This window comes from Staurois parvus, unplaced genomic scaffold, assembly GCF_062004578.1.
Source record: "Staurois parvus isolate SC_StPar_1 unplaced genomic scaffold, SC_StPar_1.0 ptg000418l, whole genome shotgun sequence".
In the NCBI taxonomy this organism is placed as follows: domain Eukaryota; kingdom Metazoa; phylum Chordata; class Amphibia; order Anura; family Ranidae; genus Staurois; species Staurois parvus.
Window position 1 is genome coordinate 1,720,032 of NW_028318214.1, and position 12,177 is coordinate 1,732,208.

General features: G+C 43.8%; 1 protein-coding gene across 1 annotated transcript in view; it reads left to right on the forward strand.

Moving 5' to 3' along the window:
* Positions 1-12,177, forward strand: part of PPP1R9A (protein phosphatase 1 regulatory subunit 9A) — a 312,177-nt gene that overhangs the window by 216,490 nt on the left and 83,510 nt on the right. Inside the window, exon 6 of the mRNA XM_089687140.1 lies at positions 4,425-4,560. Within this exon, the coding sequence (XP_089543266.1) occupies positions 4,425-4,560 (136 nt within the window). The remainder of the gene's footprint in view (positions 1-4,424; positions 4,561-12,177) is intronic.

The following is a 12,177-nucleotide window of genomic DNA, read 5'->3' on the forward strand; positions in this document are numbered from 1 at the left end:
TTTCTTCAGAGCAGGAACAGTCTCTTACATATCATAAAACTTGCATTCATTTCAAAATCTTCATAAAAGGTTTCTGCAGTAAGTTTGAAGTGGTATTAAACCCAAAATCAAAAATGTGATATATTGAAGCTTACCAATCACTAGATGTGGTGGCTGCATTAATTTTTTTTCTTTTGCTTTTTTTTTCTTTGTTTTCACCTGATGATCTGGCCTGTAGCACACCTCCTGGATTAGTGCGACACAACTCTGGATGAAGGAGCACAGGATGCACAGTGGGCAGCAGCATTGTCAGTCTGGAGGGAGAGAAGTGTTAGATGGACTAGCAGATTTAGATACAGTAACAAATTAAAGCCAAACTCCAGCTAATACTTTATAAGCAGTTACAGCAAACAGATTTTTTTTCCTTTGGGATAAAGGTTTTACATAAAAAGCTTATAATTGTAAGCACCCGTGTCAGTGGTAAATGGTTTGTCTCCACCCTGTAACTGCTATATCTGCAGGACAGATTGTTCTTTTGAAAAACAACAAATTTACTGGCCAGATCGCCAGGTGAAAATAAAGGAAAGAAAGCCATAAAAAGAAAACAAATGCAGCCACCATATCTAAGAAATTGTAATTTGCAATATGATAAATGTTTGTTTTAGGGTTTATTACCACTTTAAATTAATGTGTATGGGTGTGAGTAAGAGCTCATTCAGACAGCAGATCTGGGGTGGATAGGCTGCTGCATTGCTATATGATTAACTGGCACCAGAAATGCCAACCTTGGATGTAAACTGCATGTGTCCGGGACTGGTCAGGGCCCCTACTTGCAAGGGAAAGCATGGATGAGCATTTCCATGTGAATGGCAGTGGAGCCTGGCATTGGTCTCTACAGCTGGTCAGGGCCCCTACTTCCAAGCGAAAGCATGGATGAGCATTTCCATGTGAATGGCAGTGGAGCCTGGCATTGGTCTCTACAGCTGGTCAGGGCCCCTACTTGCAAGGGAAAGCATGGATGAGCATTTCCATGTGAATGGCAGTGGAGTCTGGCATTGGTCTCTACAGCTGGTTGTACCACTGCTGTTAGAACACACCGAAGGCTATTTACTAAAACTGCAGAGTACAAAATCTGGTGCAGCTCTACATAGAAACCAATCAGCTTCCAGGTTTTATTGTCAAAGCTTAATTGAACAAGCTGAAGTTAGCAACTGATTGGCTCCCATGCACAGCTGCACCACATTCTACACTCTTCAGTTTTAGTAAATCCCCCCCATTGTGTAAAAGGGGATGTTTTTTCTGCTGACAAGAATCTGGGCCTTCAAGAATAGTTGTTTCTCTCTTTCAGGTTAGTCCCAAATACCAAAGATAGAATCCATTCTGTGAAGTGTGATATATAGAGATGCATGTCCATCTCTTCACCAGTCACGTGTTTGGGTATGGCACAATATAAAATCATAAATATAATATTTACCACCAGCCTTCTATATCAGGTGCTGTAAGTTGTTGGAAACAGACTGTGACTTATGTTGCCTATGTTGAGCTCAGCAGTTGTGACAGGTGTCGCTACACATGTGTGGCCCAAAAGAAAAGGCTGGTGCTCCCCCTCCATGGCACTAGGGGGCACTGGTCCCAAATACTGCACCATCCCTACTTTAACTCAGCACGGGAGCCATCACATAGTCAAAACAGAAGTAAAAGGAAAGCCCTCCAGAGTGAGGAAAACCCAGAACTGTGCCCCGATTGGAATATTTCCCCGCTTCTCATGGTGACAACCCAACAGTTGTTTTTTTTCACTTTCATTTAGTAAACAGGACAAATAAAGAGGGTGGATCTCCCTAACGGGGACACACCACTCTGTCCAAAAAAAAAAAAAAGTGCCTTTAGTAATACACTACTATATATAGGGGGTTAACGTACAGGTCACAGAATGGAGATGATGAGGTTAATGTGCAGATGTGCAGGATAAGGAAGGTGTCACAGTAATCACGAGGTACAGAGCCACTAAGATTGGCTCTTTACACAACTCTTGAGGGAAGCACAGTGACTATGTGGTTAGCACTTCCGCCTAGCAGGACTGGGGTCATCGGTTCGACTACCAACCATGACACTCTCTCTCTCTATTGGTAGTGACCCTTCAATGGTTATATTTGGCATTTATAAACAACGCTACAGAAATAACTATTCCCTACTTTGCTGTTCCAAAACAAATAGTGAAACAAAAGTGGTTAAACTTGAACTCCAGCCAGAAGTTTTTCTAGTTTTGATTTGAGTAGTTAAGAGATAAATCCCCTTTTTCCCCCTTGCCTGTTTCCCCATTGGGATTTACCCTCAATTCCTCTCTCAGTAATACCTAAAACACCGGTGTGGGTACAACTTCCTTTTCCCTTTGGGGATTTAGGGATGGTGGACCCAAATGTATTCTCCATAGAAACATGAGTGAAGACAAACAGGTAGTCTTGCTTACGATTATGTCTTAGTTGTCTCAGCAACAGGAAGCAGGAATAAATCTCCCCAGGAGGGACATAGCACTTACAACCTTCTCCACTCCATTCAAAACAAAAAATAATCTGAATGGAGCTCCACTTTAGTAAGTACAATGTGATCTAGCATAGAGGATAGATACAAGTGTAGCACTACCAGGGGCGGACTGACAACTCATGGGCCCCCGGGCAATAGGGGATCATGGGGCCCCTGTGTCCTTGCTCAAACTCAAAAAAGCCTATGAAAAAAGTACCAGGGGCATCTCATGGGGCCCCCTACTGACCCCAGGCCCTTGGGCAATGCCTGAGTTTCCAAATGGTCAGTCCGCCCCTGAGCACTACCCCCTTAGGGGTTGCTTATGAATTGGGTCCCCCTATCGTCCTGCAAAGCCAAGCAATCTGCATTTTTCACACAAGCTTGCATCATAGTCAGAAACCAGTCCTTGAGCTTTTGTTTTGTTATTTATTGAGGGGTTTAGAACTTGGATAGGGTAACAGGGGGGGTATAGGATGGCCAAGGGAACCGATAACTGAGGACAAACTTACTGAACTTTTCAAAAGCTTCTTCTTCTGCAACACAGTCTCTGTTGGTGTGCTAGTCAGCATTTTATAGTTGTACAACCTCAGACCCTAGATGAACTCCACTTCAACAATCTGGAGACTGTTCTTGAGCAGGGACCTGGCTCCTGTCCCTTTAAGTTGGTGAACAGTCACAATTGTGGTGCTAATCTGGTTTCCTATCAGAGTGCTCCTCCCCCTATCCACCCGGGGGTGCAGGTGTACTCACTCATATCCTCTTCCGTACTGCTTACGGGTTGGCTGCTGCTACCAGGACTATCAGTTGGGTTGCTCCATCCCTGCCATACAGGTGGTCCTTGCAAAGGGGGCCAGTGAGTCCTGAGTTTTCTGCCTTTCCAGCTCCAAGCTCACAGGCAGACCCCATCCTACAAGGCTTCCTGGCAGCCTTCTTCCTCCAGCCTTATATCTTCCTCCAACTCTCTATACCTCTCCCACCACCACTCTCCTGCTACTGAGCAAGCACCTACACTTTTAAGGGAGCCCCAGCCCTTTGCCAAACCTTCTGTTGGGGATTGACTCAGGTCCCTCAAGAGTGCAGCCAGCCACTGCTCAGATCCACCCACTGCCTCCAAGGCCCTCCTCTGAAAGCCTCAGAGCAGGCGGAAATTCCAGAAGGGCTGGCCTGCAGAGCCTCTCAGTCCTGACCACAATTTGACTCCTCTGGCTAATACACCTGAGCTGCTAACCAGCTCCTGACTAACCATTAGGGTCTAGCTCCCCCTAGCTAAACTAGGAGGGTGCTACACAAGCATACCATTTTATTATTGATTTAGTTAGAAAAATGTAAAAAATGTGTTTTGGATATAATCATTAACGAAAAACAGTTATTCTGTCAGATTGTCATTCTGGATTTAACCACTCTCTCTTATCTTTAGGATATACCTGGACAATAGACCCCCTGGGACTCCTACCCTTTCTACCCCCCCTTTTTTCCTCTTATTTACTCAACTTTTTTACTGTTTCCTAGTTCTGTAGACCATATTTTCTTTTCAACTCACCAGTCACTGAAACTCTATATTCTCTTACCCTATGGATCACTGATCACATATGGATCATTCACTATGGATCACCATTACAGTTTTGTGAACCTCCCATGCTTGACAAGCTGTATACCCTGATTACATTATTTTCCTATTTTGAGGATTTGTAGGTCACAATCTCTACCACTGTGACTATTCGTGTTTATGCTATTGATTTAACCCAATCTGCTTATACTTGACAAAATGTTCTGTTGTATTTTGGATGTACATTTTTTTTCAAATTCTGCAAAAAAAACTCTTTTGTAAAAGAAGAAACATAACCATGTTCACCACAGAGTACTGAAACTCAATTCTCTCCCTGAATTGTCACTCATTTTCAACTGCTCTATCCATATTTGCACAGGTTTATTATTGGCCGTGAGAAACCAGGACAAATGAGTGAAGTCGCCCAACTAATCAGCCAGACGCTGGAGCAAGAGAGGCGTCAGCGGGAGATGCTAGAACAACACTATGCACAGTATGACGCAGATGATGATGAGGTAATACCAGATTTCTACAGTTTAAGGCAGCCTTTCTAAACCTTTTTAACATGGAGGAACCCTTAAAGTAACATTTTGGCATTAGGGAGCCCCTACTAATAATTTTTATATTTACAGCTCATAGTACATTAGTGTGATGGTCAGAATGTTCCTTATGTTTGTGGTCATTGGGAAGTTGTCTCCCTTACAGATAGATAAAAATCTCATTGGTGTCTGTGGTTACTCTGAGAGGTAGAAAGCGCCTATAGCTCGAGGAAGCCCTAGCAACGTCTGGAGGAACTGTCCCCTAATGCAGGTGGTCAGGAACTATACCTGGCTTCTTCACCTATAGTAGCCTCCTTTCCCATAAAGCAAGCCGTCCTATCTGTACTCTGTTGCCCCGAGGACTTAAACACAATGCTATTGTGCCTGGCTACCACGCTGGGGCAGATGTAAACTGAGCACAGCAAACAGGTACTTACAGTTGGCAGACAGGCAGAGTGGTTCAATTACAGTCCAGGTTTAAGGCAGGCAAGGTTCAGAAAAATCAGGGTCTAATCCATAGACAGAAGTCAGGCAGAGTTCTGAGAATAGTCGATTTCCGATCCAAGGTCATAAACAGGGGAATCCAAACAGCAGTGCAGGACAGACAGACAGAGAGCTTGAGTAAGTATTACACATGCTATCACAAGAATGGGACTGCAGGCTTGGCTGGCTTAAATCAGGGTTGGTCTCCAGAAAAAGACTGGCCACATCAAGCACCTTGCAGGTGGACAGACAGACAGGGAGAATGTATCACAACTAAATCTAGGATGCTGGAATGAGTCCAGCAGCAGTGATGGAGGAGAAGCACTACACTTTCCTGACAGGAACCCTATAGTTTAGAAACCTTAGTTTAAGGGGTTGCTTTCAAGTTACACTATCCCTTCACATTACTAAGCGTAAGAGTTTTTAGTGAAGGGTACTATTTATATCACAGTATACAATGATATTTTAGGCAATTGTACATGGTGGTAACAGTTTGTTGAAGGCCCTTTTCTGTTCCGGCATGATTGTGTCCTTGTGCACAAAGCCACCCAGACAAGGTTTGATGAGTTTGGTGTGGAGGAACTTGAGAGTCCTGACCCCAACCCTACTGAACACCATTGGGATGAATTGGAACAATGATTGTGAGCCAGGTCTTCTCATCCAACATCAGTCCCTTAGCTCACAAATGTTATTTTGGCTGAAGAGCACAAAAGTCAGAAGACACACTCCAAAAGCCATGCATAAACAGAAATAGAGTCCATGGATGGGGGTTGAACACTGGGAGGCTTTACTTAGATTAGCACATTACAACAGCAACAAAGCCTTGATTTGATCAGTTTGGTTAGGAGGAGCTCTTTAGGATGTATTGCAGGACTTTTACAAGCCAGGTCTTCTCATCCAACATCCGTCTCTGACCTCACAAATGCTCTTTTGGATGAATGGGCACATATTCCCACAGGCACGCTCTCAAATCTCCTGGGGAGCTTTTGCAGAAGAGTGGAGGTTGTTATAGCTGCAACGAGGGACCGACTCCAAATTAATGCCTGTGCTTTCTTAATGGAATGTCCAACAAGCTCATATAAGTGTGATGGTTAGGCATCAACAAACTTTTATAATGCACCTAGAGGGTATGGACAGTATCTAAAGGTAACATACGTATTTACTGTGTCTTAGAGCACCGTGGAAGTGCTGTAAACCACAGCAGTGGGTTGGTAAACAAATATAATTATTTTGATGTCCTGGAGTGTGATTTGGAGCTTCGCTTCATTAAAAGAGGGAACATCTTATGTTCAGTGCAAGTATTTAGGCACTGCTTTTTTTCCTTGGCATATTGTACATTGACAGCAAACTTTTTGTTGGAGATTTTATTATGGAGAAGGTATGTTTGTCTCAAGAACGTTTGCTGCAAGAGTTGCCAGAATCAAAGCTGTAAATTTTCATAACAAATGATATCACAAAAGTAACATCAACTTATAGAGCTAATGGTTAAAGCAATCCTTTCCTTTTCCAAACCTTACAAAAATGTTCCAACAATGACTGGAATGCCTGAGCGGGGATGTCACCCATAGGCTTTCCCCTGAAGCCGCTGCTAGCTGAGAGACAAGAGCCGATCAGGCGACCAGACCGGAGCGCTCTGAGAATAGGTAAGTATATACATCTTTTACAGGGTAGTTAGTATAGGTATTAGAAGGGGGGTGGGTGTAGTTTTAGGCTTAGTTAGTATTATTCTACCTTAAGTACACATTTTCACAAAAGCAATAGCTGGGCTTGCCTTTATGGTCATGGTTGATGGAATTGGGGAGGGAATCCTAAAATAATCCTTATAATGTGCATTAGTCCATTGGGTAATATTTTCTTATAGACTTAGGCTGGTGTTATTTTGTTTTAGGCATGATAATTAGTGCACTGGGGGTCACCTAGGGCAGCCATTCTCAACCAGGGTGCCCAGGCATCCTGGGGTGCCTTGAGGTTTCTTCAGAGGTGCCTTGGCAAAATGTCTAAAAATTGTCCAAAACCTGTATACAAGCCAGCGGGTGTAACAAGCCTGCCTTTTAGTTACACAAAGCCACAGATTTTCATTGTGAACCATTATGACCTTCTAGCCTGCGCAGCATCCTAGTTTGACCTTCCCCTGCCCCTCTCCATCAGTGCTGGGGTCACATTAGCTCAGTGATGGAGAATAAATCACCTCTAATGTTGGGTGTCCTAAATATGTGGATGTTGCTGCGTTATATAAAACTATTAGAATAGTTTTTCACATTTTAGAACTGGGTGCCTCAAGATTGTCCATAATTTTAAACTGTGCCTTATTACTGCCCATAATTTTAACCACTAGCCTACAAGGCACTTATACCCCATTCCTGCTCAGGCCAATTTCCAGCTTTCAGCGCTGTCACACTTTGAATGACAATTGCGCGGTCATGCAACACTGTACCCATATGACATTTTTATCATTTTTTTGAGACAGATAGAGCTTTCTTTTGGTGGTATTCAATCACCTCTGGGGTTTTTTTTTTCTTAAACAAACCAAAAACCACAGAAAATTTTGAAAAAAAAAACATTTTTTCTTAGTTTTTGTTATACAATTTTGTAAAAAAGTGATTTTTCTCCTTCACTGATGTGTGCTAATGAGGCTTCAGTGATGGGCACTGATAGGCTGCACTGATGGACACTGATAGGTGGCACTGATGGGCACTGATGAGGAGGCACTGGTAGGTTGCACTGATGGGCATTGACAGGCATCACTGATGGGCACTGAAAGGCAGCACTGATACATGACACTGATACATGACACTGATATATGGCACTAATAGGCGGCACTGACTGGCACTGTTAGGCGGCACTGACTGGCACTGTTAGGTGGCACTGACTGGCACTGATAGGGGGCACTGACTGGCACTGATAGGCGGCACTGACTGGCACTGATGCGCACCGATAGGCGACACTGACTGGCACTGATAGGTGGCACTGATTGGCACTGATAGGTGTCACTGACTGGCACTGATGGGTGACATTGAAAGGCAGCTCAGATGGCACTGATATGTTGCATTGATGTGCACTGGTATGCACTGATATGTGGCATTGATGTGGCACTGATGGGCACTGGCACGTGGCACTGATGAGCACTGACAGGTGGCACTTCTGGGGCCACACTGATCATCAGGGCACACTGATCATCAGTGCCCTGATGATCAGTTTACATGTCCCCTCCGCGTAAAGCCGATTACTGGCTCTCCTCTCCTCTCGAGCTGTCAGCGTGACAGTTCGAGAGGAGAGAAATGCCGATAACCGGCATTTCCGTGTTTACATGTGATCAACTGTGATTGGACACAGCTGATCACATGACCGAGCCAACATCTTCGGCTCTTTCCGTGATCCGCTGTGTCCTAGGGACACAGCGCACCGGCGAACGCCACGCTGCGCGCTCCCTGAGCCGCGCATTCGCAGTGAGAATGGTAGGACATCATATGACGTCCTATCAGAACGAGAGAACCACCTTGCACCAGTCATTGGACTATAGGGCGGGCGGAAGGTGGTTAAAGGGTGCCTTGACTAGAAAAAGGTTGAGAAACACTGACCTAGGGTATAGGTATCAGTGCCAAAAACTTATAGGTGGTAAAAAAAATGTACTTGAACAGTTTAAAGTAGAACTACAGACAAAACTGTTTTTAATTTTGGATAGAGTAAGGGAGGGCTATAACCCCTGTCAGTTTTTTTTTTGCCATCTGTGTCCCATTTGGGAGATTTACCTTCACTTCCTGCCCTATAGCCAGAACAGGAAGTGAGATCCCTGCAAATTAAGGGAATTCCTTGGGCCCCCCAGTTCACCAGCACTAGTGTCACCTTTGGATGATTTTCCCTGTATTACTGTTTTGGGGACAGCCCAAAATTTGGGATTTTCTTTTACTTTCAATCTCAGTGATAACGGTAAACAGGACAAATAGGGGCAGTGCATCTCCCTAACTGGGGGGGGGGGGGGGGCACATACAACAACAAAAACTTAATAGGTGTTCTAATTGATCTCCATCCTAGCCAAAACTAAAAGAAGTTTTGCCTTTAGTTATAATTTCAATGTGCCAAAATCTCTTGTTTTAAATGTTTTTCTGCCAAAGCCCCTGTGCCCAAAACAGTTTTGAAAACTTTAAAAATTGATGTAGCACTGGCATTGAGGAATTAGGAGCTCAATATCAGAATATAGCAAAAACCTACAGGCATGCAATATTTTATAGAACACATTGGGATATAATATGGCATCCCCATCATCCATCTGGTGAGAGCAGATTTGAGCTCACAGTTGGGTAGTGTTGTAGCTTTAGGAGAAATAAAAGCAGCATCTGCTATCATGCCCTTGAAGGGGTGGTCGGCAGATCAAAATATGTACCAAAAATTCTTGTTTCTTACTTTTTCTACTTACCAGTAGAAACCTGATGTGAATGATAGCTAGATCACTACCTACAATCAGGGAGAATATTTGTGTTCTTTAAGAGGTATTGTGTTTTGTGAGTCAGTTGTGCATATGGAAGATGTTAGTAAAGACAAGATTACAAAGACTGCTTACATTACAAACGAGTCTAGCGCCACCCCTGCAGGGCATCAAACGTTTCTGATTAAAAATATTCCATTGGACAAAAAAGAATCAGATTTCTAAATGAGTGACTAAAATTGAAACAATTGAAATCAATTTTGCCTGGACCTTTGTAATTAGTATGATATAATCCGGAAAGGAAAGAACTTCACTAAAACAAAGCAAACAAAATCCAAATAAACTTGAGACCCTCAAATCAGGATCTTCATCGAAATCTGCCTTAACATCAGAGTCTTCTTTACATCAGGGTCCCCCTTTTCTAGAGACTTCATCATAGTCTTCCCTTACATGAGAGTGCTCATCAGAGTCCCCCCTTACATGAGAGTTACATCAGGATCCCTATTATAGTCCCCATTACATCAGGAACCTCATCAGCATCCCCCGTTACATCAAGTACAACATCAGAGTCCCCTCTTACATCAACGACCCCATCAGAATCCCCCTTACATCAGGGACCCTATCAGAGTTTCCTCTCACATCAGGGTCCCCCTTACATCAGGGAGTGCATCAGAATCCCCCCTTACATCAGGGTCCCCATCTGAATCCTTTTATCCTCCATCAGAGTTTCTCCTTACATCAGAGACCCCATCAGAATCCCCCCCCTACATAAGGTTCCCTGTCAATTCATATTTCAAAATAAAAAAGGCCCCACTAACCTAACCCAGATACCTCCCACCCAGGTCCTACCTTACCTCTCCATTACCATGATGGCTTCCTCATGAGCTTTCCCTCCTCTAAAAAAAATCTATCTGGTGCTGGCCACACCTTTTCAGCAGGTCACCATAGACATAATTAGGGTCATATGTCTACACTAAACATTTTATGGGAATGGCCCAATTCAAATGTATAGGGAATAACAGTGCTGGCACGGCTAATGGCAAAGAAGAATTTTGGCCTGAGGGTGTAAACACTGGAGGTAGGTAAGCTCCCAGGGAGGAGTTAGGTTAGGTTAGGTTAGAGTAGTCATTTTCAACCTTTTTGTCATCAGTGGAACCCTTGAAATACTTTTCAGATGTCGGAGAACCCTTGATGAAACCAATTTGCTCTCCTTACAGACAGCTGAAAATATCACTGGTGTTATGCCACTGGCTCTAGCACTGGAACTGTTGCAGGCACCATCAATATGGGAGGTCAAAACAGGAGGTCAACAAGCCACAGCTCAAGGAACCTCTAGCCACCTCTGGAGGAACCCTAGGGTTCCATGGAACTGAGTTTGAGAATTGCTGGATCAGGGAGATAGGGAGCGTCAGCTGAGTTTGTTTTCATAAATGTTACATGTCCTTTAACCTAAGAGACTAGGCCGTGTGTTAATTCTAACCTATGCCACATTTTTATATTGCAGATACAATAAAATGTAGGTCATGCCACCCGAAATAAACCCCAAGGCGGCATACCCATTGGTGTCATGCCACTGGGTCTGCCAAGTGGCATTGGTGCTGAAACTGCTGCAGGCACCATTAAAATTGGAGGTCAATCAGCCACAGCTCAAGGAACCCTAGCCACCTCTGGAGGAACCCTAGGGTTCCATGGAACTGTGTTTGAGAATGGCTGGATCAGAGAGATAGGGAGCGTCAGCTGAGTTTGTTTTTATAAATGTAACATGTCTTTTAACCTAAGAGACTAGGCCTTGTGTTAATTCTAACCTATGCCACATTTTTATAGTGCAGATACAATAAAATTTAGGTCATGCCACCCGAAATAAACCCCAAGGCAGCATACCCATTGGTGTCATGCCACTGGGTTTGCCAAGTGGCATTGGTGCTGAAACTGCTGCAGGCACCATTAAAATTGGAGGTCAATCAGCCACAGCTCAAGGAACCCTAGCCACCTCTGGAGGAACCCTAGGGTTTCACGGAACCCTTTTTGAGAATGGCTGGGTCAAGGAGATAGGAATGGTCCTGAGTTTGTCCTTTAACCTAAGAAACTAAGCCTTGTGCTATTTCTAACCTATGCATTTTTTTTAGTGCAAACACAAAGAAAGTTAGGTCATGCCACCCGAAAAAAACCCCAAGGCAGTGTACCCTGAGCGCTGTGAAGTCCTGACTCAAATTTCCCCTGATGAGCCGCCTTTGCTTTCATAAAACAGGCTATTAAATCTCTAGAGCCTGTCACTAATATAAATACAAGTAATAAATATTTCCTGCAGCAGATAATCAAATTACACAGAAGCAGCGGACGGAATTCTAATTAGATGGAGCTCCGTGTCTTGCACTCCAATCAGAGTTGTGTGGCGGGCAGAGTTTGGCACGGGGAGCAATCTTCTGCTAGAACGCCTCTGCTCGCTGCATGCTTTACTTCCATTTATCATCCAAACCTTTAAAGAACTAAATGTTTCTATTGTGTCTCGTTGCAGAAATTGTTATATCTCCAACTAGAACAGCTGAACATTATTTTTCTCGGTTTCTAAGGACAGCCTGCAGATGTGTAGACCAGCCAGTCTCCTATAATAGACGCTCAATAATTATCTTGTGTCTCTGCCCTCCCTCTAATGTAGATGTAAGCCCTAACTGGGTAACCTTTAGTTT